Source organism: Staurois parvus, unplaced genomic scaffold, assembly GCF_062004578.1.
Source record: "Staurois parvus isolate SC_StPar_1 unplaced genomic scaffold, SC_StPar_1.0 ptg000154l, whole genome shotgun sequence".
In the NCBI taxonomy this organism is placed as follows: Eukaryota; Metazoa; Chordata; class Amphibia; order Anura; family Ranidae; genus Staurois; species Staurois parvus.
Window position 1 is genome coordinate 23,822,355 of NW_028317950.1, and position 26,297 is coordinate 23,848,651.

At 41.0% G+C, this 26,297-nt stretch overlaps 1 protein-coding gene across 1 annotated transcript in view; it reads right to left on the bottom strand.

Moving 5' to 3' along the window:
* Positions 1 to 8,131: 8,131 nt before the first annotated feature.
* LOC149463663 (rho guanine nucleotide exchange factor 3-like) overlaps positions 8,132 to 26,297 on the bottom strand; it is a 35,733-nt gene continuing 17,567 nt past the window's right edge. The window contains exons 7-12 of the mRNA XM_089675256.1: positions 24,561 to 24,657; positions 20,720 to 20,796; positions 19,331 to 19,588; positions 17,977 to 18,147; positions 15,292 to 15,481; positions 8,132 to 8,861 (exon numbers count right to left, since the gene is read on the bottom strand). Of these exons, the coding sequence (XP_089531382.1) occupies positions 8,623 to 8,861; positions 15,292 to 15,481; positions 17,977 to 18,147; positions 19,331 to 19,588; positions 20,720 to 20,796; positions 24,561 to 24,657 (1,032 nt within the window). The 3' untranslated portion in view covers positions 8,132 to 8,622. The remainder of the gene's footprint in view (positions 8,862 to 15,291; positions 15,482 to 17,976; positions 18,148 to 19,330; positions 19,589 to 20,719; positions 20,797 to 24,560; positions 24,658 to 26,297) is intronic.

Consider the following 26,297-nt stretch of genomic DNA (forward strand, 5'->3'; position numbering starts at 1 on the left):
CAGCCACACAAGTATTCTTTTGTTACTATTAGCTTACCGTCGTTAGTAACCATTTTTATTAACAAATTTCCTGGTAAATAGGCCTCCACCCATGAAATCATTGGGTTATCGTAACATAATATTATATTTGCATCTCTGTTATTGTTAATTGTTATGCATGAGTCGGCCACTTTATTATTAATACTAATTAATACCAATTTTTACTAATCTATTCACTATTTGAAATTCCATTTGAGCTTTTGTCTCAGGCTACCTAGAAAATAGGGATGAGGATGATGGGCGTTGTGACTGCAGACTAACATCTGCTGCCCAGCAAATATCCAGCATTAAGCTTGCTTTTGACCTCTAGTGACTGTGTTTAATTTAGTGCATCAGAGGAAACATTGAAGATGGCCGCTGGAGCGCAAGTTGGAAGTGACATAATTCTTTGACCAGAAGTAGCGGCTGGAACACAAGACGATGCCCCATTTCCGGTCTTCCTGAACGGCGTGCGTTCCACCACTACAGCAGCTATTCCAATTTCTGCTTTTCACTGCATTCAATTGCAAAGGTGTTTTTTTTCCTCTTTCTCCAATGGTAACTGAAGCCTGGACACTAAAAGTACCTAAGTGATACTTTTTTGTACATTTTTGTAAATATTTTATTTATTATATCTTTTCATGTGACAACACTGAAGAAATGACACTTTTCTACAATGTGACGTAGTGAGTGTACAGCTTGTATAACGGTGTAAATTTTCTGTCCCCTCAAAATAACTCAACACACAGCCATTAATGTCTAAACCACTGGCAACAAAAGGGAGTCCACCCCTAAGTGACAATGTCCAAATTGGGCCCAAAGTGTCAATAGTTTGTGTGGCCACCATTATTTTCCAGCACTGCCTTAACCACACTTTTACCCCCTTCCTGTCCAGGGCAATTTTCAGCTTTCAGCGCTATCACACTTTGAATGACAATTGCGCGGTCATGCAATACTGTACCCATATGAATTTTTTATAATTTTTTTGAGACAGATAAAGCTTTATTTTGGTGGTATTTATTCACCGCAGGGACTTTTATTTTTTTTGCTATGTAAATGAAAAAGTCCAAAAATTTTGAAAAAAAGTGTTTTTCTTATTAAATTTTGCAAATAAATAATCTTTCATCATAAATCTTGACCAAAATGTATTCCGTTATATTTTTAGTAAAAAATAAAATAAGCCAAATTAGTTTATAACCAAAAATCATAATTTTTAAACTTTTTTTTTACATTTTTATTTTATTTTTTTATATTATTTGTTTTTTTTTTGTTTTTGTTTTTTTTTTACATACTGTCACCCTAGCAGTACAGTGTCACCATGGTGACACTGTACTACTTGTGGGGGGTGATGAAGATTTTTTTTTTTAACAGTGATTGCCTTTACACCCATATAGGATGTAAAAGCAATCATTTCTCTTTCTCTCTGTCTGCATTCTTGCAGCCATTGAGAAATACTGAGTGAGCTGTGATTGGTCACACCTTGTCACATGGTACAAGGCTGTTGTGAATAGCCTTGTACCATGTGACCTCTGTGATCATTCATTCACAGATTTCACACGTAGTAAGCAATGATGTCACAAGTGACATCTTGCTTACTACTTTGCATGTGATCACTGATTGGCCAATCAGTGATCACATGATCGGGACCTCGTACAGAGGCAACCCGCCCCTGGAGTGCCACCGCCCTGCCGTTTATAAACAGGCGGACGGCAAGTGGTTAACCCTCTTGGGCATGGGATTCACCAGAGCTTCACAGGTTGCCACTGGAGTCCTCTTCCACTCCTCCATGACGACATCACGGAGCTGGTGGATGTTAGAGACCTTGCGCTCCTCCACCTTCCATTTGAAGATGCTCAATAGGGTTTAGGTCTGGAGACATGCTTGGCCAGTCCATCACCTTTACCCTCAGCTTCTTTAGCAAGGCAGTGGTCGTCTTGGAGGTGTGTTTGGTTCGTTATCATGTTGGAATACTGCCCTGCGGCCCAGTCTCTGAAGGGAGGGGATCATGCTCTGCTTCAGTATGTCACAGTACATGTTGGCATTCATGGTTCCCTCAATGAACTGTAGCTTCCCAGTGCTGGCAGCACTCATGCAGCCGCAGACCACGAAACTCCCACCACCATGCTTGACTGTAGGCAAGACACACTTGTCTTTGTACTCCTCACCTGGTTGCCGCCACACACGCTTGACACCATGTGAACCAAATAAGTTTATCGTGGTCTCATCAGACCACAGGACAAGGTTCCAGTAATCCATGTCCTTAGTCTGCTTGTCTTCAGCGAACTATTTGCGGGCTTTCTTGTGCATCATCTTCACAAGAGGCTTCCTTCTGGGACGACAGCCATGCAGACCAATTTGATGCAGTGTGCGTCGTATGGTCTGAGCACTGACAGACTGACACCCCCCACCCCTTCAACCTCTGCAGCAATGCTGGCAGCACTCGTGTCTATTTCCCAAAGCAACCTCTGGCTATGTCGCTGAGCACGTGCACTCAACTTCCTTGGTCGACCATGGCGAGGCCTGTTCTGAGTGGAACCTGTCCTGTTAAACTGCTGTATGGTCTTGGCCACCGTGCTGCAGCTCAGTTTCAGGGTTTTGGCAATCTTCTTATAGCCTAGGCCATCTTTATGTAGAGCAACAATTCTTTGTTTCAGATCCTCAGAGTTCTTTGCCATGAGGTGCCATGTTGAACTTCCAGTGACCAGTATGAGAAAGTGAGAGCGATAACACCAAGTTAAACACACCTGCGCCCCATTCACACCTGAGACCTTGTAACACTAACGAGTCACATGAGACCGGGAAGGGAAAATGGCTTATTGGGCCCAATTTGGACATTGTCACTTAGGGGTGTACTCACTTTTGTTGCCAGCGGATTAGACATTAATGGCTGTGTGTTGAGTTATTTTGAGGGGACAGCAAATTTACACTGTTATACAAGCTGTACACTCACTACTTTACATTGTAGCAAAGTGTTGTTTCTTGAAAAGATATAATAAAACATTTACAAAAATGTGAGGGTGTACTCACTTCTGTGAGATACTGTATATGGTAGGTTATTGTGTCTTTTGTTTCTCATTTTAGCATGCATATGTATGTACATACAATATGAATAATAACCATTATTGGAAATGTTTTAATATGTTATAAAAATCCTAGTAGCTATATCTTTTCTATATATATGTTTTTCTTTGAATAATGTTGGATATCCTGTTGAGTATTTTAGTGCACACCCCCCAGATAATACTGGTAAATGGGAGGAGCCTATTCACAGGACCTGGGACCAGAGTCAAATGATGTTATATAAGGGGTGACTGCACAGCATTAGGAATAGGCTCTAATGAAGAGGGGATCGTTCCTCGAAACGCATCAATATTTCTGAATCATCCTTTTGATTTTGGGATTTGTGCATCATTTCATCATGGACTATTTCCGGTCATGATATTCCTGGGTACATTTGTTTGTGAGAATACATCTGCTACATTTTGTGATTAAAGTTTTTATTGAAGTAATGTGCAAGGCTTGTGCACCCCTTTTCTTAGTGCCATATTTGGCTACCCCAGCCCTTGGGGGGGCTGCACAGCATTGCCTTTTTGGATTGAATGCTAAAGTCTACAAAGATCCTTCCACATATGCCATATCCGGTCCTTTGCGCGCAGCAGGTTTTTTTCCTCTCTTATCTAAATGTTTGCAAGCCCAGTCTGTTTTCGTCCAGGAGTCGAATTCTTGTAGTCCGTTTCGTGCCAACCTGTTCAAAAAAAAATGTGTGTGTGTGCAAAAAAGTTCATTTATTTCAGTAATGCAACTTAAAAGGTGAAACTAATATGTGAGATAAGACTCATTACATGCAAAGCAAGATAGTTCAAGCCATGATTTGTCATAATTGTGATGATTATGGCTTACAGCTCATGAAAACCCCAAATCCACAATCTCAGAAAATGAGAATATTACATGCAATCAATAAAACAAGGATTGTACATAGAACAATATCGGACCTCTGAAAAGTATAAGCATGCATATGTACTCAGTACTTGGTTTGGGCCCCTTTAGCAGCAATTGCTGCCTCAATGCGGCATGGCATGGAAGATATCAGCCTGTGGCACTGCTGAGGTGTTCTGGAAGACCAGGATGCTTCAATAGCGGCCTTCAGCTCTTCTGCATTGTTCGGTCTCATGTCTTTCATCTTTCTCTTGGCAATGCCCCATAGATTCTCTATGGGGTTCAGGTCAGCCGAGTTTGCTGCCAAATCAAGCACAGTAATCCCACGGTCATTGAACCAGGTTTTGGTGCTTTTGGCAGTGTGGGCAGGTGCCAAGTCCTGCTGGAAAATAAAGTCAGGAACCCTTTGCAGGTGTTATGGCTTAATTAGCTGATTAGAGTGGGACACTTTGAGCCGAGAATATTGCACCTTTTCACAATATTCTAATTTTCTGAGATTGTGGATTTGGGGTTTTCATGAGCTGTAAGCCATAATCATCACAATTATGACAAATCACGGCTTGAACTATCTTGCTTTGCATGTAATGAGTCTCTCATGTATTAGTTTCACCTTTTAAGTTGCATTACTGAAATAAATGAACTTTTGCACGATATTCTAATTTTTCGAGTTTCGTGTGTGTGTGTGTGTGTGTGTGTGTGTATACACACATACTCTGTAATGTTATCCAGCTGTTAGGACACATACATTTTGAATTCACTCAGTTTTTATAGTGTCTTGAAGATGCCTCTGAAAGGGTATAAAACTAAATCTTAATCATACAGTTCAGGACCCATGAATTGATTCTTAGACCATGGGTTATATTCCACTACCTTCAGGTGATGACCCTGACAGCCTCTTCGGGGTATGGCTACCATAACAGACAAGGCCAATGACGTGGACAAGGTAAGACAGGATTTTTCTTTACCTTTACATACTGGTTAATAGCTATAGATATCTTGTTGGATTATTATTGGGATGTAGCACACACTACATAATATCCCTTTACCCTACAAAGTACACCGCAGTGCTAACACACAAGCAGTTTTTAAGGCACAGATAATTCTTAGGGTAATTCTACATTTTGTGTGTTTTTTTCCCGTTGGTATTATTGGCCTTGTAGGTGATGTTTTTAAAGCTTTTAATTTTTTACAATTAGTGTTCTTTCTTTCACCTCACTACTGGAAGTTCTGCTCTGGTTTGTGACATAGTGCTTATAAGACTCCTAACTGTGCACTTCCGACTGCCGTTCTACGCCAACGAAGCAAGCTGAGCATTTCTGTCTCATCTGTTGCATAATATCTCAGAGACACAGCCTCCAGAACTCCAGCCCACATCTAGTCTGTGAGTACCCCGCAGTGGGAGGACCTCATTTAGGAATAGCAGATTTCATGCATGCAGGGGCATATGGGACAAATGGCAAGAATAACACTGCAGGCTCTGAGGAAACTTAAAGTTCCTCTCATGTTGATAACTGTTACTGTGTTTTAGAGCAAAACTTTCATCCTCCTGAATCCAGCTCCTTCAAAGACACACAACATGTGGCCTGTCTGACTGAAGCAGAATTTTTTACACTCTGATCTATCCCAATTTCTATCCCCTCTCTGTTCTTCTCCCCCTCCCCCTGACTGTATTAGAACCTGAATTTCCTGGATTACTTGCATTAGCATAAGGCAAGGGGGCACTGACATTTTAATGGAGAATTTTATCACCAATATTTTATGAAGTTAGTCCTTCTCAAATAATATGGTTTCTAGATTTTATTGACTTTTTTTTATTGAATTAGTATATGTTCTCTTTGTGGCACATTCAAAGTCCCCTTTTCTTTGACCACCTCCCTTCTCATTTGTTGTGGTCAGACGTTGGGATATTATAGTTTTTCCTTATTGATTTGTCGTCCTATACCTTACATGTACAATTTATTCACCTCTTCCAGGTTTCCCCTATCTACTGCACATTCCTGATTACAGAAGGTTCTAAAGGCTTGAGGTTTTTTTTTTCTGTATGTGTTTGGTTAAAAAGAAAACCTCAAGCATTTAGAACCACCTTTTAGGTTGGGTGCCCCCTCTATCCTTGGTGTATTATTTTTATTACTGCAGGTACTTCTATAGCGCCATCAATTTACACAGGGCTTTATATATATATATATATATTGTACATTCGCATCAGTCTCTAACCCTCAAGGGGTGTAGAAGCTAAGGTCCCTAACTCACATTCATACATACACATACTAGGGCCAATTTATACAGGATCCAATTAACCTACCATCATGTCATTGATGGAAGGACATGTCGTTGATGTGGATGGAAACCGGAGTACCTGGAGGAAACTCGCACAGGGAGAACATGCAAACTCCAGGCAGGTGGTGCCGTGGTTTGAGATTCAAACCAACAATCCTAGTAGTTCCAGGCAGAAGTGCTAAGCATTTAGCCACTGTGCTACCCCGGTATGCTGATTGCTTCCGCCATACTCTGTAATCTATCATGTTCGGCAGTTCTCATCTAGTGTGATGATAGGAAACTCCATATTAAGAAGTATTTCCATTCCTTGTCCTGCAATTTCTTTACTTTGCCAAACACCTAGTCTTTGGTACCCTGCAGGTGTTGGTTTGGCCATGTAGGTCCTCTTCCAAACACTTTAGCTCTTGTACTCCCTGTGCACTATTTTTGCAAAAAGTTGCTCTTTGTCACCCGCTGCAACCTTCTGTGTCCCTCTGGGGCCTGCTTCAAGTGCTCACCAGAGCCCTCCCATTGTGTTTTTGGGAGCCACTCCCTTAAAAGTCCTTTGGAGAAAAAAAAACAGCCTTCTTGTCTCCATTGTTCCTAGCAGCCATAGTTCTGCCTTGTCTCTTCCTATTTTCTTTTGCTATATGGGGACATTTCCTAAAAGCCAATTATTTTTGCTTCTCTGGTGCTCTTCCCATCGACTTTTTTGGAAATTGTTTTCTCCTTACGCATGTTCTGCCTTGAAAGCATGTCAAGTAATTTTTGCTTCACCTTATGGGCGGGTCAGGACTGTCATCTGTGGCTACCTGCAACATCTCCCCTCGCGAATGGACTCCCTTTTCTGTTTCCCCACAGGGCTGTCCCCCTATGGAATGCTTCCCTCCTCTACTATACTGCTGGGTGTTTATTTTGCCTTTTTTCCAGGGTTTCCTCTTTTCAGAGAGCTTTGTTCCAACCTAAGCCCATTCTCTCAGAGACGTTGGGGTTTCTGGACTTTTTCAGCATCAATCATGTTTTTTTTTTTCTCTGGTTGGGTGGCCAGCACCTGATCCACTAAACCAATTTTTGCCAGATGTCATTTTGGGCCTCTGCTAATATGTACAGACTGTCCTTTTTTCCTGTGGTCGTGGTCCTGCTTCTGCTGTTTCCCACCCCTTGCCTTATTGCTTGGGGATGTCCCAGGATCTGAGTAACAATTCTGTGTCCTGTACTGTACAGTTAACATAACAGGAAATTTGCTTTGTCTGTAAATTACATATCTTAAAGTACAGTACAAGATCAAGTCTCCCTCCCCCCCCCCACAGCATGGGCAAGCTTTATATGGAGACACTGGGGGCAGTCTCAGCAAAGCTTGGGCCAGTGTCCAATCACCTAAAGGTAGCAGCATGGTCGTGTATTATGTGCTTTTCTCCAAATGTGTGCAATCTACTTTACCTTAGAATTGTCTCTAGAAAAGCCAAGCGGTGAAAATGATTGTGGATCAGCATATTGCGTCTCCTCACTTCCTCGAATCTGTTGCTTGCACACGGAAATGACTATACTTTTGCCATCCAGTCAGTGGGTAGCTAAACCAGGCAGGTAAAACACTAAGGCAGCTCTTAGATTGTTTGTTTTTTTTCCATTCCTCACACACACTGACAAAATTTCAGGGAAAATAGTAAAGGCCTTGTTAGGTATTTTTTCCAGGAAATAAACCAGTGCTAGAGGTGTCTTCATTTACATAAACATGCATGATCATCAGGCGGTGGGGGAAATGTCTGCATCAAACCACCTCACCTATCCGGTTAAACGTTTCACAAGCAGAAAGATTTGGTAACACTATAATATGCTCTGCTTCTAGAAGTTCCATTTAGTAAAGACCTTCTAAAGAAAAAAATACTAAGCTTTGAAACAGACCAGGTATGCGCTGACACTGTTTTTACAGTAATCCACAGTCATATTTATTTATGTCTTATAAAATGCAACCAATTCACTATTTGCAACAGTAAATAAAGTGGTCAGTTCTCCTTAGTTATTGGTATTCATAAAAATGTTAATAGCCTCCTTACTAAAATGTACAAAAGATCAATACTGCGTCACCTTCTTAATGAAGCTTTAAAATAGACCTTAACACTCCTTCACTCTCCTTGCGGCTCTGCGAAGTGGTGGACATCAGTTATATGGCAGACCTAGTCCTCTCCTCACAAAAAGACATTGATCATTTTTAATTAACAGCCTATTAAAATTAAAAAGATCATGCTCTTATAAACAATGTATAAAAATATATGTCCTTGAAATAGGTAAAATCTGTAATTTTTTTTGTTTCAGCCTAATTTATTAGAATTCCAAGTTGTTGCCATAGGTCTGATCTATCAAATTGTCTCTTTACTAACTGCATTTGCGTACCAGAGAAGCACAGTTGCCTTTTCACCCATCCTCCATCTTCTTGCTGTCCTCATAGCAATTGAGGCTCAGGTCAGAAAAGTCTATAAGAGTACCAGCATTCTCCTGTGTCTGGAGGGAGCTGCTACTTTGCTCTCTACTTGCCACCATGGCCTGCCGGATACAGCTGACCCACTGTTGTTTGTTGAAGGAGTCATTGGTTTGTAGAGTGTGAGCTTGGCCTCTGGATCGGTCCCGGAAACTCACCCGAAAAAAGTTTTTGGCTGTTTTGAAAAGAAAAAAAAATTATGTAGAAATCTTGGTGAGTCATAGTATTTCTTTTTCTCACCCATCTATATTATAGCATTAGATTAACTTGCCACACTCTATCTGGCTAAAATCAGTTCTGAACACCAGGCATTAAAAATACCACATAATGCTGTTATGTATTCATTAAATCATTTTAAATGCAACTAGTGTAAGGCCACCCATACATAATACAATTTTCCATTAGATTTACCAAAACCATATAATATGAGGTCAAGCTCAATCTGCTACTGCTTCTTCTTCACTGTCCAATCACAAAATGGGTGCTGGGAGTTGTTATAATTGTACTAAGCTGGCCATAGATCCAAATTTGTCTGATTGTTGCAGGGACCAGACGTATTTTGATCCAGCTCTGGCTGTTCCTGTTCAATAGGAGTCAACCTAGTGATCAGCTGCTCACAAATGGGAATGTTGGGGAAAAAAATTCCCAGTTACTACGTGCAGCCAATTAGTTTTTTTTCTAAACATTTAATCTATATTTATTGTTAAATATGAACATACTAAAAGTTCCTGTATGATGTGTTTTTATATGGGCTGCTTGCAAGGTCCTGCAAGATAAAGAAATTAGTGGTGGCATCCCAGGCTGTCAGTCTAACATTGGATGTTTGTTGGTAGGAGTATTAAGCAGAGTCATTTTCAATGTGCTGCAGTGGAGGTCAGGAACCTTGGCTGTGGAATGTCAGAATAACAAGACTGTCTAAAGAGAATTAGAAATTCTTTGCTAGGTATGACAGTTCACAAATGTGTATTTCAGCTGTGTGTATAGTTTGCCTGAAGATCAGCATCAAGTCTACAGTTTACTATACAGAATTCTTGGAGTTTATATTCTAAAGATACACATTGATGCTAAACAACCAATGTACATTATGCATAAACTTCACAGTCGGTTCAAAGTGGATCTAATGTGTAAACAGGATTCCCAGAGTCTTCTTTTAATAGTTGTCGGCACTCCCAGACACAGAATTCCATGACAGGCAGTCACATGACAAAATGTCTCAGCATTTGATCACACAATTTTTGCTGAAGACACAAGTTAAGCTTAGAGTGGCTGGTCCATAATGTTAACAACTGTGGGTTTTCTAGACATAAATATTTCAGGACTGCTGTTGCCATTTATGATTTTAAATGGGACAAGGCAGAACAGCTGGATTCTAAATTTAACGGATTATTTAGAATTTACTCTAATTCCCCTAAGTCATCAGGGCTATGCCTTACATTATTTTGGAATGAACTTTACGGTTGCAGGCTTGTGTTCTGTTGCCCACTGCTCCTAGAGTTTATCCTGACATCCTCTTTAGCTCATTTGCATGTGACTGGTTCCTCTAGTCTTTCGGCTGAGGTTTTTAATACAGCCATGCAAGACTTTGAGTCAACAAAAATTGTTGGATTTGGGCTATAGTCAGTCCACTGCTATTAATTCCAAGTTAAGAGTTTCATCTCTCATTGATGTGGTGAGTACCACCTTGAAGCTACAGTACCAGCCTGTTGCATCTATTACTGCTGCGTCCAGTCTTAGATCCCTTACAGCCCCTAAGGCTGCAAAGATTTTCCCATTGTACCTGCTGTTCCAATTCTCCCTTCCTGGCTGTGACTTTACTTTGCGAAACCATGGCTGATTGGGCAAAAGCCCCTAAAAGAGATCTTGCACTGCAAGGTAGGATTTCTAATTTCCCTGGAGATTGGCTTTAAGATGCTGGGCTGTGGAAACTGCATTCAAGAAGCATCTGATACTCATGGCCTTTGCAGACCATCTCTTATGATCTACCATTGATACATTATCAAGGATGCTAGTGGTGGCAAGTATACCTTTCTTCTATAGCACAAGCTCAATAAATTGGCTACAAAGTGTTATCGATCTTTTATCTGTCAAGAAAACCTCCTTTTATTTCTCTAATCTCACATCCACCATGTCCACACCTCTCCCCAAGCTTGGGTGTCATTTCAACTTCAAAGGCTGGAGCTTTAAATCTGCCAAATCCTCAGACAAGCCTTCCTCTGCCTGAAAGTTCATCCCCACTTTACAAAGGGGGGGGAGACATTTGTTAACCATTGCTTCTCAGACACTTAGATGCAGGAAGTGATTTCCCTGGCCTAAAAATTGGTGTTTTGTTCTCTGCCACTTCCCCGCTTTCTCACTTCCAACCCTCCTGTGTCACCACACAAATTTGCAGATCTTCATCAAGATCTCTGGCCCAAGACATCATTGCTCCCAGTTCCTGTGGCAAAAAAAATTCAAGGATTTATTTCTCCAACACAGTTCTCAGACCTTAAGGGGGCATTTGCTCTATCTTGGATCTCATAGCTCTGAATGTACTTAGACAAGGAACAGTTGGTGTGGGCTGTGTCTCACAACATAGCATTAACTGCCCAAATAATACAGCAGTTCGGATAGATCCTAAACCTTCAGAAACTATTGCTGAAACAGACATCCTTTGGAGTATCATGGTCTATTCCTAAAAACGGAGTAAGTCCGAGTGTTCCTTCCATAGGAGAAACTGCAATATCTCCAGTCTCAGATACAAGCTCTCCAGTCCAGAATTCATCCAACTCTCCACCATTTTTGGGTCTGATGGTAGCCTTCTTTGAGGCAGTCCCAGTTTCAGTCTAGAACTCTACAATGCATCATTCTGTTTGGCACTGAGGACCAGGTTGTCCCTAGTCTGGTGGATCAGGAGTTTGGCTCTGGAATCGCAGAAATCTTTCCTTTCTGTCTTCTGGAAGATCTTAATGATGATTGGCAGCTTGTCAGGTTAGGGATGAACCCTGGGTACCCTGTCATTGCAGGGGACTTGACTTTCTCTGCAGTGTAGGACCACCCAGCTGCAAGGTTATCTAGATTCAGTCAGAAAACAGTATGGCGGTGATATATAGCAATGCACTTGGACCCAAGAGAGTGGTCCATAAACCCAGAAGTGCTTTAGGACCCATATCACAGGTGGGGGATGCTGACTTCCTGGCCTCCAGGTGCAACAACAAACTGAAAAAGTTTGTCTCCAGGTATAGGGATCCTCTGGCAGAAACAGTGGCTCTGGGATCTACACACCTTGATCTGTGCCTTTCTGCCCATGAAGCTTCTTTCTAGTCTGCATAGCAGAATAAAGATGGAGGCCATTCCAGTATTCCCCATTACCCTGGACTGTCCCAAGTGGATGTAGTATGCTAATTTTGATAAGACTTCTTGCACACACTGTGTGGGCTCTGCCATATTATCAGAATCTTCTCTGCCAGGAATTAATTTACCAGTCTGCTTCACACTGACAGATTTTAATGGCATGGTTGTTTGAACCTATGTTCCTGCGATGTTAAAAGCTAGGAAGTTCACTACTTACAAAAACTATAATTTAACATGGTAGGCATACTTCACTTGGTGTGAGCCTCAGGACTTCCACCCCTGGAGCTTCTCTATGGTTCTAATCCTCTCCTCTCTCTGGCTGTTTGACTTTGTCCCATCAACTGTCATGTTTCTGACTGTTTCAGAAACAATTGACCACACACTCTTTAAGACCTTGGTGCAGGGGGTCTCTGAGTAGTTCCCCCCAGTTCCTCTGACATGTGTGTACAGTGAAGGAAATAAGTATTTGATCCCCTGCTGATTTTGAATGTTTGCCCACTCACAAAGAAATGATCAGTCTAAAAATCGAATGGTAAGTGTATTGTAACACAGACAGAATAGCAACAAAAAATTCAAAAGAAATGCATGTCTAACAAATGATGCACTGATTTGCATGTTCATGAGGGAAAGAAGTATTTGATCCTCTTCACAAAACATGACTTAGTACTTGTGGCAAATCCCTTGTTGGCAATCACAGAGGTCAGACGTTTCCTGTAGTTGGCCACCAGGTTTTCATACATCTCAGGAGGGATTTTGGTCCACTCCTTTTGGCAGATCCTCTCCAAGTCATTAAGGTTTGGTGGCTGACGTTTGGCAACTTTCAGCTCCCTCCAAAGATTTTCAATCGGATTAAGGTCTGAAGACTGGCTAGGCCACTCCAGGACCTTAATGTGCTTCTTTTTGAGCCACTCCTTTGTTGCCTTGTTTTGGGTCATTGTCATGCTGGAACACCCATCTATGATCCATTTTCAATGCCCTGGCTGAAGGAAGAAGGTTCTCACTCAAGATTTGACAGTACATTGCCCGTCCATCATCCCTTTGATGTGGTGCAGTTGTTCTGTCCCCTTAGCAAAAAACACCCTCAAAGCAGAATGTTTCCACCACCATGTTTGACAGTTGGGATGGTGTTCTTGGGGTTATAGGCAGCATTCCTCCTCCTCCAAACACGGCGAGTTGAGTTGATACCAAAGAGCTCGATTTTGGTCTCCTCTGACCCCACTTTCAACCAGTCCTCCTCTGCATCATTCAGATGTTCAGTGGCAAACTTCAGACGGGCCAGGACATGTGCTTTTTGAGCAGAGGGACCTTGAGGGCACTGCAGGATTTCAATCCTTGTCGGCATAGTGTGTTACCAATTGTCTTCTTGGTGACTGTGGTCCCAGCTGCCTGAAGATCATTGACATGATCCTCACATGTAGTTCTGGGATGATTCCTCACTGTTCTCATGATCATTGACACTCCACGAGGTGAGATCTTGCATGCTGCACCAGACCTAGGGAGACTGACAGTTTTTTTTGTGTTTCTTCCATTTGCAAATCATTGCACCAACTGTTGTCACCTTCTCACCAAGCTGCTTGGAATTAGTTTGGTAGCCCAGTCTAGCCTTGTGTAGGACTACAATCTTGTCACTGACATCCTTGGACAGCTCTTTGGTCATTGCCATGGTGGAGAGTTTGGAATCTGATTGATTGCTCCTGTGGACAGGTGTATTTTATACAGGTAACAAAATGAGATTAGCAGCACTCCCTTTAAGAGACTACTTCTAATCTCAGCTTGTTACCTGTATGACAGACACCTGGTAGCAAGAAATCCTGCTGAATGACAGGGGATCAAATACTTATTTCCCTCATGAACATGCAAATCAGTGCATCATTTGTTAGACATGCATTTCTTTTGAATTTTTTGTTTCTATTCTGTCTGTGTTACAATACACCTATCATTCGATTCTTGGACTGATAATTTCTTTGTGAGTAGGCAAACATTCAAAATCAGCAGGGGATCAAATACTTATTTCCGTGTGTGTGTACATATAATGTCCCTAATGGGTTCAAACTGATGCTTGTTGTAGCCATCTCCTCTGTAAGCCAAGTGTTTGGCCTGGCAGGAGTGTCTTGCAAGGAAACCTTTTTGATTTTTCATAGGGACAGAGGTGGTGTTGAGGCCCAGTACTTCCTTCCTGCCCAAGGTGGTTTCTGTCTTTCACCTCACTTAAGGCATTAGGGTTTCATTACTAAAGCTGCTTCACTCAGAATCTCGTGCACTACATACAAACCAATCTTACCGTTTTTATTGCTAAAGCTTAATTGAACAAGCTGAGGTTAGGAGCCGATTGGCTACCATGCACAGCTGCACCAGATTCTGAGTGAACCAGCTTTAGTAAATAAACCCCACTGTTCTTTCATCACTCAGTTCACCAAAAGGAAATTTCCCTCTGTTGTCTGGATGTGGTGAGTCTCTCAGCAACTGCCTATTTCACAAAGACTGATTATTATGTTACCCTGAATGGTGGATTCTCATTCCACCATCTCTAGTAGGCTTAGTCAGAGCATCATCCATCCATATTGTCTCACTCTACACGATCTGTGAGTGCTTCTTGGGCTTTTCGGCATCAAGCAACTGTTTCCCAGATTTGCAAGGCTGCCACCTGGTCTTTTGTTTGCATATTGTCTAGGTTCTACCAGGTGAATGTTCTGTCCTCATCTGATGCCAGCTTCAGGCCTAAGGTCCTTTATGTACGTCTTTGAGCGGCAGGCAGTCCCCAGTCTTCTATTCTCCTTTCTTTCTTTTTTTTTTCCTGAGCCTGTCATAGTGTTTCTTTGCTGTGTTGTCCACCCCTCTGTTAGACTGCTTTTGTATATCCATAGGTTAAATACATTCTGTATCTCACTTGACAAGAAAAACAAAATATGATTTTTGTAGTCCCCATAAAATTCTTACCTTGGAGGATACAAATCCCATTCCTCTGTGTTTATAATCTTGCAGTACTAAATGCTTTGCTACTAAGAAGGCATGCTGGTAGTAATAGGCGTTTTCCTGGGCTGACCTGCAGTTTTTGTTTGTTAGTGTCCAATCCTCCTGGGGGCAGCAGCATGATGCAATGGTTTAAAAACCTTCTGTGTCCTTCAATGGACTCCAATTAAAGAATTTTACAGTGAGTAAACAAAATCCTGATTCTCCCACAGCAACTAAACCTCTTTTGTGGCTCTGGTGCATAGTGAAAAAATCTGACTATTAGGCTACAGTAACCCACATAAATTGGAGGTATGAACCAGTACCTCGCTCACTGGCTGCTGTGAAAGCTCCTCGAATGGAGCCACTGACTCGCACTTCACCATCAGGGAGGTCCTCCAACACCAATTCTGGAAGAGGGATGGGTTGACGATAGACCTGGAACTGAGGCTGATCATTGTGGTTCACTAAGCGCGTTAGGACCAAGACGCTCTCAAACAAGAAGACGTGAAGCCTCTAGAAAGAAAAAAAAACATGGGCAATTATAAACACTTACGTTTTGCTCCTGAGTAAAAAAAAAATTATTTTATAAACCCAACATAATTACTACTTTTTACTGAACAGCAAAATGTTTCTATAGTTCTTAAAAGTTAGACACTGAACAGTTATGAACATGCTAAAAATTGTTTAAAAGTAAACTGATAAACAGCATTTGGAAAACAAATGTCCCCTTGAGTCTGTTCTTTCTCGAAAATAATGGATTATAATAATAATTTGGAGAAATTTCCAGTGAGAAGTTGTGAACACTTTTCTTACCAAGAAAAAAAATAAATCAACCAAAGCAGCTTAATAAACTGGTGAAACGTATTGAAACAAAAAAAAAAAAAAAAAATCAGTCAGGTTTAATTTTTATCTTGTTTGAACTTTCTCAAAATTGACAAGTTACAGGTGCATGTTGCATTGAGCAAGGCCATTTATTTTTAATCAGACCTCAATCCAGGTCCATTGGCCAAAAAAAAAATATACCTCCTTATTTTTATTCCTGCGCACTGCCAAGCAATGTATTCTATGTAGTATAACAAGAAATGATTTTCCCTAAAAGGACATATAGTTGTAGAGTCATTAAATGGTGTACCATACCTTCAAACAGATGAATATTCCTATCCCCTTCCAATATTCCCATCACATTCATGGAAAATGCTCGAAAGTAATGAGTGCTACAGCAACAACTGGAACCATGCGCACAGAGCAATGGAAATATTTGCCAACACACCACAGATCTTCAGATAAAGTCCAAAGGTTTTTTTTATTGAAAAGAGATCACTTCACATCAGTGTAATGTTTCTGAACCACGCAGGCCTCCTTTGTTAGGTATACCTTCAAACAGTTTCTGGAGTGTGAGGAACTGTCCTGGCTTTTCAGCTGAGTCCCACTGTCCCTTGGGCAGGGGCTTTATGGCTTTGCTTCTGTACACAGTGCTCATCCTACATTCATATGCAAATTGTTGTCTATACCAAGAATGTAATTTGCATATAAATGGTGTTAGGGGTTATTTTTGGTTGTTATCCTGTGTGACTTCTGCCTGCTGCACTCTGCATGACTTACTTCTGGCTCTTGCACTCTCTGCATTACATATCCTGACCCCTGCACTCAAGAGTACAAATTGCATAGAGTGGAGGTGTTTAATACAGAGTCCTGCAGCCTGTGCACTCTAGACTCCTGCACTCCCTGTTACACTCTCCTGATCTCTACTCTTGACCACTGCACACTGTAAACTGAGGTTTAAACGACATACTCCTGACAACTGCATTCTATATACCCCTGATATTCTTCTTTAGCTGTGGTCCTGCTGCGGGATCCACACAAATACCTGCAGCCACACCACCCACAGAGAAGAATGTGGGACCTGCAGGTGGGTACCATTAATTCTAACGGCACGCTGCCCAAACTGGAAATCGCAACGGTACTGGGTACCTTGGTTCCCCTGCGGACTGTGGTTTCTGAAGTAGTGCAGGGACTTCTTCCCTGCGTGTTCCGGGGCACTGGAGTCCTTTCAAATGAATTTTCTTCCAGCAGAAGTCCGAATCTCATATTTGTTCTGTGACTCAAATCCTTCACATCAGTGTCATCCGTCCTCCCCTTCCCATCAACATCCCCCCTTTACATCACAACGTTCCTCTTTACAATACAACCCCCATTTACATCACAGTCCTCCCTTTACATTGCAGCCCCCCTTACATCATAGAGTCCCTTCATATCATACACCCCTTTGCATCACAGCACCCCATTCACATCACAGTCCCCTGTTTACATCACAGTCCACCTCTGTAAATACAACCCCCTTTACATTACAGCACCCAGTTTTACATCACAGCCACCCTTATATTACATTACAGTGCCTGCATTTACATCACAGCCCTGCTTTGTATCACAGTCCCTCCATATACATCACAGTGCTACTCTTTACATGACAGCCTCCCTTAAGACAACAGCGTCCCCCTTTTACATTGCACCTATTCTTACCTTACACAGCAGGGCAAAGAGAGGCAGGTGCATCAGAAAGAAGGGCAGGAGATTTCCAACCTTTCCTGATAACTAGTGAGCGATAGGTTGCCAGTACCGCCCTGTGTTGTAGCAAGCCAATCACTGCTAGTTAACTTGAAAAGTGGGGCTGCTCCTGCCTTCTAACCAGACCAGCCGGGACTTCCGCCCTCTGCCCTGAAGTGAAGATGATAGTGTCAGCTTCATAGTGGGGCAGAGGATGGGTGTGCTAGCAGGTCTTGACAGAGTGTGGGAAGGAGAAGGGAACACAGGCAGCTGAATAGCGTGGCCACAGTAGTCCAGACAGACCTGTCGCTTGGTCCGCACTGCAGTTCGCCATTTAGAGATCCCTGCTATAGAGGGATATGCTTTGTTCATATAATAATGTCTGAGATTTACAACCACTTGAACAGCAGCAGGCAGACACAGTTTTCCACCCATTCCTCTTTATAGAAGACTGACAGTCTTACTTGGCCTTTGTTGTTCTTCAGCTCTCCATGACAATGCAAAATTCGAGAACGTGACACCTCCTCTTCATTCTGACTCTCATACAGATAGGACAACCTTTTCTTATAATATTCACACTCGGCCTCTCCAGCTTTGCTGTTTATCTGGCTTATGATGGTCTGAATGACATTCACCTAAACAGAGAATGGACAATTGAGCATTATTGCTCATAAGATTTCTCTTTAAAAGACGAAAAAAATAATTATTATTATTATTATACAGGATTTATATAGCGCCAACAGTTTGCTCAGCGCTTTACAATATAAAGGGAGACAATACAGTTCAATACAAGAGGGATAGGGGGGTCCTGCTCCTTGGAGAATAGAAATATCTGCAGAGCCAGCATTGTTCAGAGATTTGCAAGGGATATTAGTCATTAACCTGCTACTGACATTTTAAATGGGCAGTCTACTGAATACAAACTTTATATTTCAGTGGGAGTGATCTGCCATGGTACCTGTGAGTACCGGAGTTCCCAAATTTCCCCATTGGTCACATTCAAAGTTGGTCCCGCTTCTCCTGTGGGAGTTTTAGTTTATCTTCCATTATGGAGCAGGAGGAGTGGGACTGACAGAGGTACCCAGGTATGGATATGAAGTAATGGGAACTCCAGTGAGGAAATTTTGCCCCCAATAAGTGGTAAATAGAAAATGTCACAGCCTCCTATACAATACCCAGTACAATCAGACACTGTGTGATGCCTACAGGTATATTTGTTATTACATAGGGACACCTGGATCCCAAGCACACTGCAATTGTGACCTCGGCCTCTGTGAGATTGGAGCCATATCTCCTTTCAGCATCCAGCTATGCAACAAGAGGAGTGACATTGGCAGCTGATCCACTAACATTGGTTTGAGGTACAGCAGACTTGTAAAGTTTTAGCAGGCTCCTGGGATAAGTGGCTCTCTTGAGTAAAGAAAAGCGAAGTAACAATGACAGTATCTGCAGCACTGCATAGTGCCTGGGCATGCTCTGTAGGTTGGTAAGGTTAGAAGGGTTACAGTAATCTTCATTTCCGTCATGCAAACATTTTACTGACAAACTAGTGAGCAGTGCTGTGCTTTAGGCATCACACCTCTGCGGTCCCAGATTTGAACCCCATTAGGACCCCATGCATGGCATTTGAGTTTGTGTCTATTTGCTGTTGTTCGTCAAAAGTGTACTAGAAAATAAATGACTGTGGTAAGGGCTGTAGATTTGAAGCTCTTTTTGGGATTCATAGATATTGTAATTCTGTACATTCTATATAGCTATCCAAAATCTTGACACATCTCTGGAAGTAAATGATGGGACACTTTTATGTGCATTACTCACAGCCTGACTCAGGGGTCCATGGTCTGGGTGATCTACCATTGTGTGCTTCAGTATCTCCTTCAGCAGAAGTGGGTATTTCACCAGTCGGCTCCGGGGTAGGTCAAGGAAGCTCCACACATCCAGTTTACGGCTGAAGGCTGATTCCTGGCACAGCTGTAGGAAGTTGTGTACAGCCTGGCTTCTCCTCTTGTGATCCAGCAGAGTCTTGGCAGACACTTGGTTGCAGCAGTATGTCTTGTAGGACTGGAGATAAGGAATCTGCAGAGCATTTTTATTATTTAATGGAACAAAATAGTGACAGTGACTTTTGTTAAAGGAGTAATGAGAGCAATGCAGAGGCTACCATTGTTAACTATTTACCTAGCAGACTCAAGCTTCAAGTGGTTGTAAAGTATAGTGTAAGAAGCTATGTGAAGCAGTTACCATACCGGAAGGTACCTCGTCCCAAAATATAAATACTGGTGATGACTGTAGACAGGATTTTATAAGTACCAAATGTAACCACTATTTTTTTTTTCTTCAAATAAAATCGTAACATTTCATTTAACAATAATATAATATCATAAAATATCTTGATACAAAATTGGCCTTGTCCAACTTTACAGCTTCAAGTAGATACTTTGACATATTTCGCCATAATTGGCTTCAGCAGGAAAATTACATACAGGAAGCAAAGCTGTATCAAAACAGGTATATTCTCACATTATTATTTAGAAAATATATATATACAAACTTCAAATACAATGAAATACTACAAAAGGTAGTTTCTTATTGATGCAAAGACAATCTATCCAGTATGTGTAGTTGAAGCTTGTATATACAGGGGTTAGACAAATAAATGGAAACACTACATGATTTTCTGGTGTGAAAGCGAAGACGTTTCTTGTTGAAAACGGAAGTGATATAACATTCTTTTGTTTCCGCTGTGTGATAACACACCTAGCTGGGAATCCTCACTTTCGTCATTCACTGCATGGCTGCTAGTAATTAGGAGTCATATCAGAGCTTACTGTGCTTCAAAGAGGGTAAATTATTGGTGCCACTTAGCTGGTGCCTCAGTGACTGAAGTTGCCAATTTATTTGCTGTGTCACGAGGTACAGTATCAAAGGTTATGATGGCAATTTCTAGGAAAACATCGTCTGATAAGTATAAGCGCGGTCGACATGGTCAACTGACTGAATGAGATAAAAGGACATTGCGCAGGATTGTGACCCGAAATAAGAAAACTGCTGCAAAACTCAATCTCAGTCCCGTAAAGAGATAATGACAAAAATTGAGGCTTCCCATCTGTTAGCTAGACATTTGAAAGACATATTAAGAATTTGCTTTAAAATATTGATTGTTCATTGTGTAACTATCACACAGCGAAGGGCCAAGATTCTGCTCACCCATTCTAGCATTGCTGGCCCCACTTGATCAACCGTTCCATCCTCACGGCGCAACTTCAGCAGGCGGTCTAGGAGATCTGGAACAGAAGGAGAGGTTTTCTCCTGGTAAATTGCCTCTAGACACATCCTAAACATTATCCACCATGCTAGGGCTAGTAGGACGCCTTCTTTGCTTCTCTCCATAGATGCAGAGAAGGCATTCGACAAGGTCCACTGGGGATGCATGACCACTGTCCACTCTAAATTTGGCTTTCAAGGAAAAATTCTCACTCATATTAGCACTATATTCCAGCCCATCAGAGCAAGTATACACATCAGGGTTTCTGTCTAAATCCTTTGTCATTACCAAGGGCACACGCAAAGGTTATCCACTCTCCCCTTCCCTTTTCAATTTAATGATAGTACCTCTAGCGGGGAAACCATCTGCTCGCACCCCCATATCTCAGATTTTCGCTTTCATTACCATTCTCATGTTATTAATCTATCCACAGATGATGCAATGCTCCTCCTGACCAATCAACTTATCTCTCTGCCCTTTGCTCATGATATATTAACACACTTTAGTTCACTCTCATAATATAAAGTCAATTTTAATAAATCTTTCATTTTAGACCTAGAAATTAAGAAATATACTAGAGATCATCTGGCTGCACTTCTTCCCTACCAATGGACTGATCAAAGCATCCCATATTTAGGGATCACACTAACTCCATCCTTCACATCAATTGTCGAGATAAATCCTAAACCTTTTCTTTCCAAACTACGTCAAGAACTGACTTGTATCTCCAAATTTGAACTCTCATGGATGGGTAAAATTGCAGCCTTCAAGATGGTAGCCCTCCCTAAGATCCTAGATTTGTTTCGGACATTGCCCCTTTCATTTAAAATTTCACAGCTGAATTCAACAAGGTCTTCAGACAGTTTATAGGGCAAGGGAAGAGCACGCTGTTCTCATGTCCATCTAACAGAACAGTAGGAGGTGCAAGCTTGCCTGACATCAAAGACTACTAATTAGCTGTACAACTTTCCCAGCTCAAACATTGGTTCCTTACCCCTACTGAAGCCTTATGGGTAGAAACAGAAACCGCAAGCACACACTCCACTAGTATACACTTACTGTTCTTACGATTACTAGCAGATGCGTGGATCCACTAAATCTATCCCACTTCCTTCCAACCATCCAGGCTTCTCTATTAGCGTGGCATACACTTCTACAAAACTCACACCTAAATCACCATACCATGCCCTTGAGATTTCCAACTACCATCCTGGAAATTCTTATCCCTATGTTTTGGTCACACCTTGGGTTGCTAAAAGTATCCAGTGGGTTGACGAACTCTATGCAGACAATGCTCCCAAAAGCATTGCATTACTATCAAAAGAATATGACATCCCTAAAACTACCCTTTTCAAACATACTCATATACTAAGCTTTCTTTCTAAACCACCCCCTCCAACTGTCTCTGTCAATAAGTCTGTATGGGAATTTACACCACCCAATCCATTGCCTGTAAATGCATATCTATTATATATAAAACTCTGCACCAAAACTCCTCCTATATTGGTGTAGGAGTCGAATTTAGCCCACTCCTTCACCTTTGAACAATGGACCACAGCCATAAAGCAACACACTGTATTAACCATTTGGAGTTAACAGAAAAGATTTTACACAGATGGTATCGGACCCTTCACAGTTGGCAAAATATTAATCATCTAACTCCCCAATCTGTTGGAGATTATGTGGGCAAGTCGGCACTATTTTCCACACCTGATCATGTAAAAATCTAACTAGCTACTGGAAAAAAAAAATGTCTCTTATTTCAGAAATCTCTGGAATTTTAATTCACCCAGATCCAGTACTAGCTATTTTACACCTTGATCTGGAGACATTCCCTTCAGTATACAGAGTAGCAATAACCCACATCCTTGTGGCGACCAACACAATCATAGTTGGCATCGGAAATACAACCTGACCCCAACCCATCTGAAGTAGTGGTTATGGTCAGACTAAACTATTGATACGAAAAATTTTTATCTTACAGGTTAGCCTCTCGCCCCACCTTTGATAAAGCATGGAAACCTTGGGTTGACTGATGCTCCTAAAATCTAATATCTATTATTCCATATTTGGCAGCTGAATATTAGTTATATTGAATACATCCTTTGACAGTTCATAATCTTACTGTATCCTTTTATATTCCATTGTACTCAACATCCTATGAAGTGCATGTTATGCTCTGGAAGTCCCTTATTGTAAACATCTCATTGTTTGTTATTCTTTTTTTTTTTGTTTTTTTATCTCTGTCTATTGATAAAACCTAATAAAAATTATGGTTTAAGAAAAAAAAAAATTCAATAAATAAAAAGACAATTGTTTTACAATACATGCATAAATGTTGTTTTGTAAGGGATTAGATCTATTTTAAAAGTAGAACTATGCTAAGTGCCATTTGCATCAAATCAGTGCATTAAACACCCATAGCAATCTTTTGTGTAATATACAGCATATATATATAGTGTGTGTGTTTTTTTTGTGTGTGCCAATTTCCAATCATAAATACATATAAATTAATGTTGTTACCTGCTACAATATTTAGCAAGTCTTGTGATTCACAAGCTCACTAAAAACTACTGCGGCTTTGTGTAACATTTGATCCAGTTTCTGCTGTGTGAGGAAATTTAAGAAGATAATAAGAAAGACAGTTACACTAGCAGTATTTAAATCTGCTGAATGAAGGCCAGCATTGTTGACTGAAAATGCCAATTGCCTGGCTGTCCCTATCTTCAGTGTTTTCTCGATCACTGGTCCTGAGCAAACAAGCAGATTGGAAAGTCAAAGAAAAGTTTGAACTCCTGATCATGGCAGAAAGTACTCATGACAGCGAGGGTAATAGCATTCTTTTTTAGAAGGAAAGGTCAGCAATGGCAGTCTACATGCAATACAGGTTTCTTTAAAACATATTGGGGGGAATTCAATAAAGCCGCTGTGCCACTACTCTGGCGTTAATCCCTCTTGGTAAAGTATTGCACGAAATTCATGAAGCATCTGCGATAATTTTGGTTCTGACAGAGACTCGTGCACCAATTTCGGCAATCTTACATTGTGGCTCATTGAATGCGCCACCTCTACATTGTGGCACTAAGAATGCACCAAATTCAAAATAAAATACCAACAGTATGGGGGAGATTTACTAAAAGTGGTGCACTCAGAATCTGATGCAGCTGTGCATGATAGCCAATCAGCTTCTAACTTCAGCTTGTTCAATTAAGCTTTGGCAATAGAACCTGGAAGCTGATTTGTTTCAATGTGCAGCTGCACCAGATTTTGCACTCTTGAGTTTTAATAAACAAATCCCTTTGTCTCCTATGGAAGTGGAGCTAATTAAGACCCACTCTCTTTTGGCATACAGAGAGAAACTGGTGCAGAGATTTTGTGAAAGTGGCTTGAGTGCATTCTAAAGGTGCTGCAGCATGCACCAAAATCAAGTGCAAGTTCTAGACAGGTACATGGATTTGGCGCATGCTGCACCACTTTTTGAACATATGAGAGACACTTTGGCAAAATCTGTCTTCGCCAGTCTTTATGAACTCCATGGATAATGACTATATAAGTAAATACATAACTTGACTAAGGAGTGTTTTGTATACCTATCCAAAGTGACACTTTAATTTTGCTTTGCATGGTGGCCTGTTCCCGAATAGAGATATTTGTATTATTCTCCATGTAGTGTAACAGTATATAGAATACATTTTTTTGGCATGTTATAAGATTATACCCAAACCTGACTAATGACACCAACTGTTTGTATTTCCTACCAGTACTGTATAATAACCATCTCACCTTGGTGCAGTGAGGGCAGAGAGTTCAGGATGCCAAATATCTGGTTCAGCTCTTCCTCACTCATGATCGCCAGTTTTAGCATGGGCTCATAGTAGTTCTAGAAGAACAATCCACACAAGGAATAGTGAGCAGGTTCTGCACTGCAGGAACGGGGGGTATACAGAAGGGTCAAGAGTACCAACATATACCAAAGAAACTCCATATCTAACTGTTGTGGATGGTGGAACTAATTCTAGGCAAGTTATACCAGCAAAAGATTTATATAAAGCCCTGGGGCTCAACTGGAGGCCCTTTAGCACTTGCTGTGTATCCCTTGGCTCCCAGCAGTCAGTAGTGGAAGCACTGATTTGATTTGTAAAGGGTGCTTTAATAGCAGTGATCTCTAGCAGTCTCATGCCACATGCTCAGTCTCTGATGCTCCTGCAAGCATGTCTCCAGTCTCCAATACCTGAGGCGTATCTAAAGACTCTTACTATCAACTGTAACGAACCTGTAGTCTCTGACAATCTTCACTAGTATTACATACACTGAATATTAGTGGTGATGTCAGGGGCCATTAGTTGAGGCCCCTATACCACATAAGAGTATAATCACTGATTTAAGTGATCAGCTCCACCAATACTGACATTTTAGAGTTCAGTAGATGCTGGGACAGTAAACTTAACCCCAGCCAAACTTTTTTGACTTCATTTTACACAGAGATATCCCCTGACTTCCTATGGTGTCAGTGGTATAGGAAAGTAGTAGAATCTTTCCAACAGAGACACACAAGAAGCAATTCCTGTTCTGTCACTGGGACAAAAAGTGAAGGGATAATCTTTGCAATGCAAACATAGTAAGAAGAAAAAAAAAAAGGAACATTCTAATTCTTCCCTTTCCTATGAAACTTTAAAATGATCCCTTGCGGATTGCACTCGCACTGCAAGAGTTACCTGCTCATTTTGTCTAGGAAAAAGATGAAGCACTTTTACTTACCTGATCCTCCACTCTCCTGGCAGTGGACTGTCCCTCCGCATCATCATGTCTAACACAGATAAGTATTTAGTCATTGATATGCGGAGCTCACTATGAATCACTCTTGAAGACTCAATATATCAACCGTGTATAAATTGATACAAAATATTCTCATACCAAACTAAAATCTACAAGTGTATGTTATTAAAGTCCTAGGAAAGATATATGACTACAGATATATAATTATTACTAACGGAGATCTGCCATCTAGTGAAAAATATAAAATATCTTCATAAGAAACTACAATCTACAATTTTATATTAGTAGAAGCCTGGGAAAGGTATAAGACTACAGGTATATGTTTTTTTTCTATTGAAAAAGCGCATCGGAAAGAAGATGATGGGATCCACGTTGCATGCGATATACATTCAAGAGTGTACTGAGTGGAGGAAGATATGCATTAACACAATATATTGGATTTGGACTTTTCTATTTCATCACAGAAATTTGCAATAGACTTTTATTTATGCATTTGGATTATACTGTTATTCATGGATGCTTGCTATATGAATTGTATTTATAATGTATGTGTGTACACAGTTGATATATTGAGTCTTAAAGAGTGAAATATAGGGAGAGCCACATACCAATTATTAAATATTTAACGGTCATGTGCAGGAACACATTATGACGTGAGCAGCACCCTAGATATGTGCTTATTCATTGTTTGATATATTCTGTCACATTTTAAGTTTTTTGGAACATGGAGAAAAATATATGGCC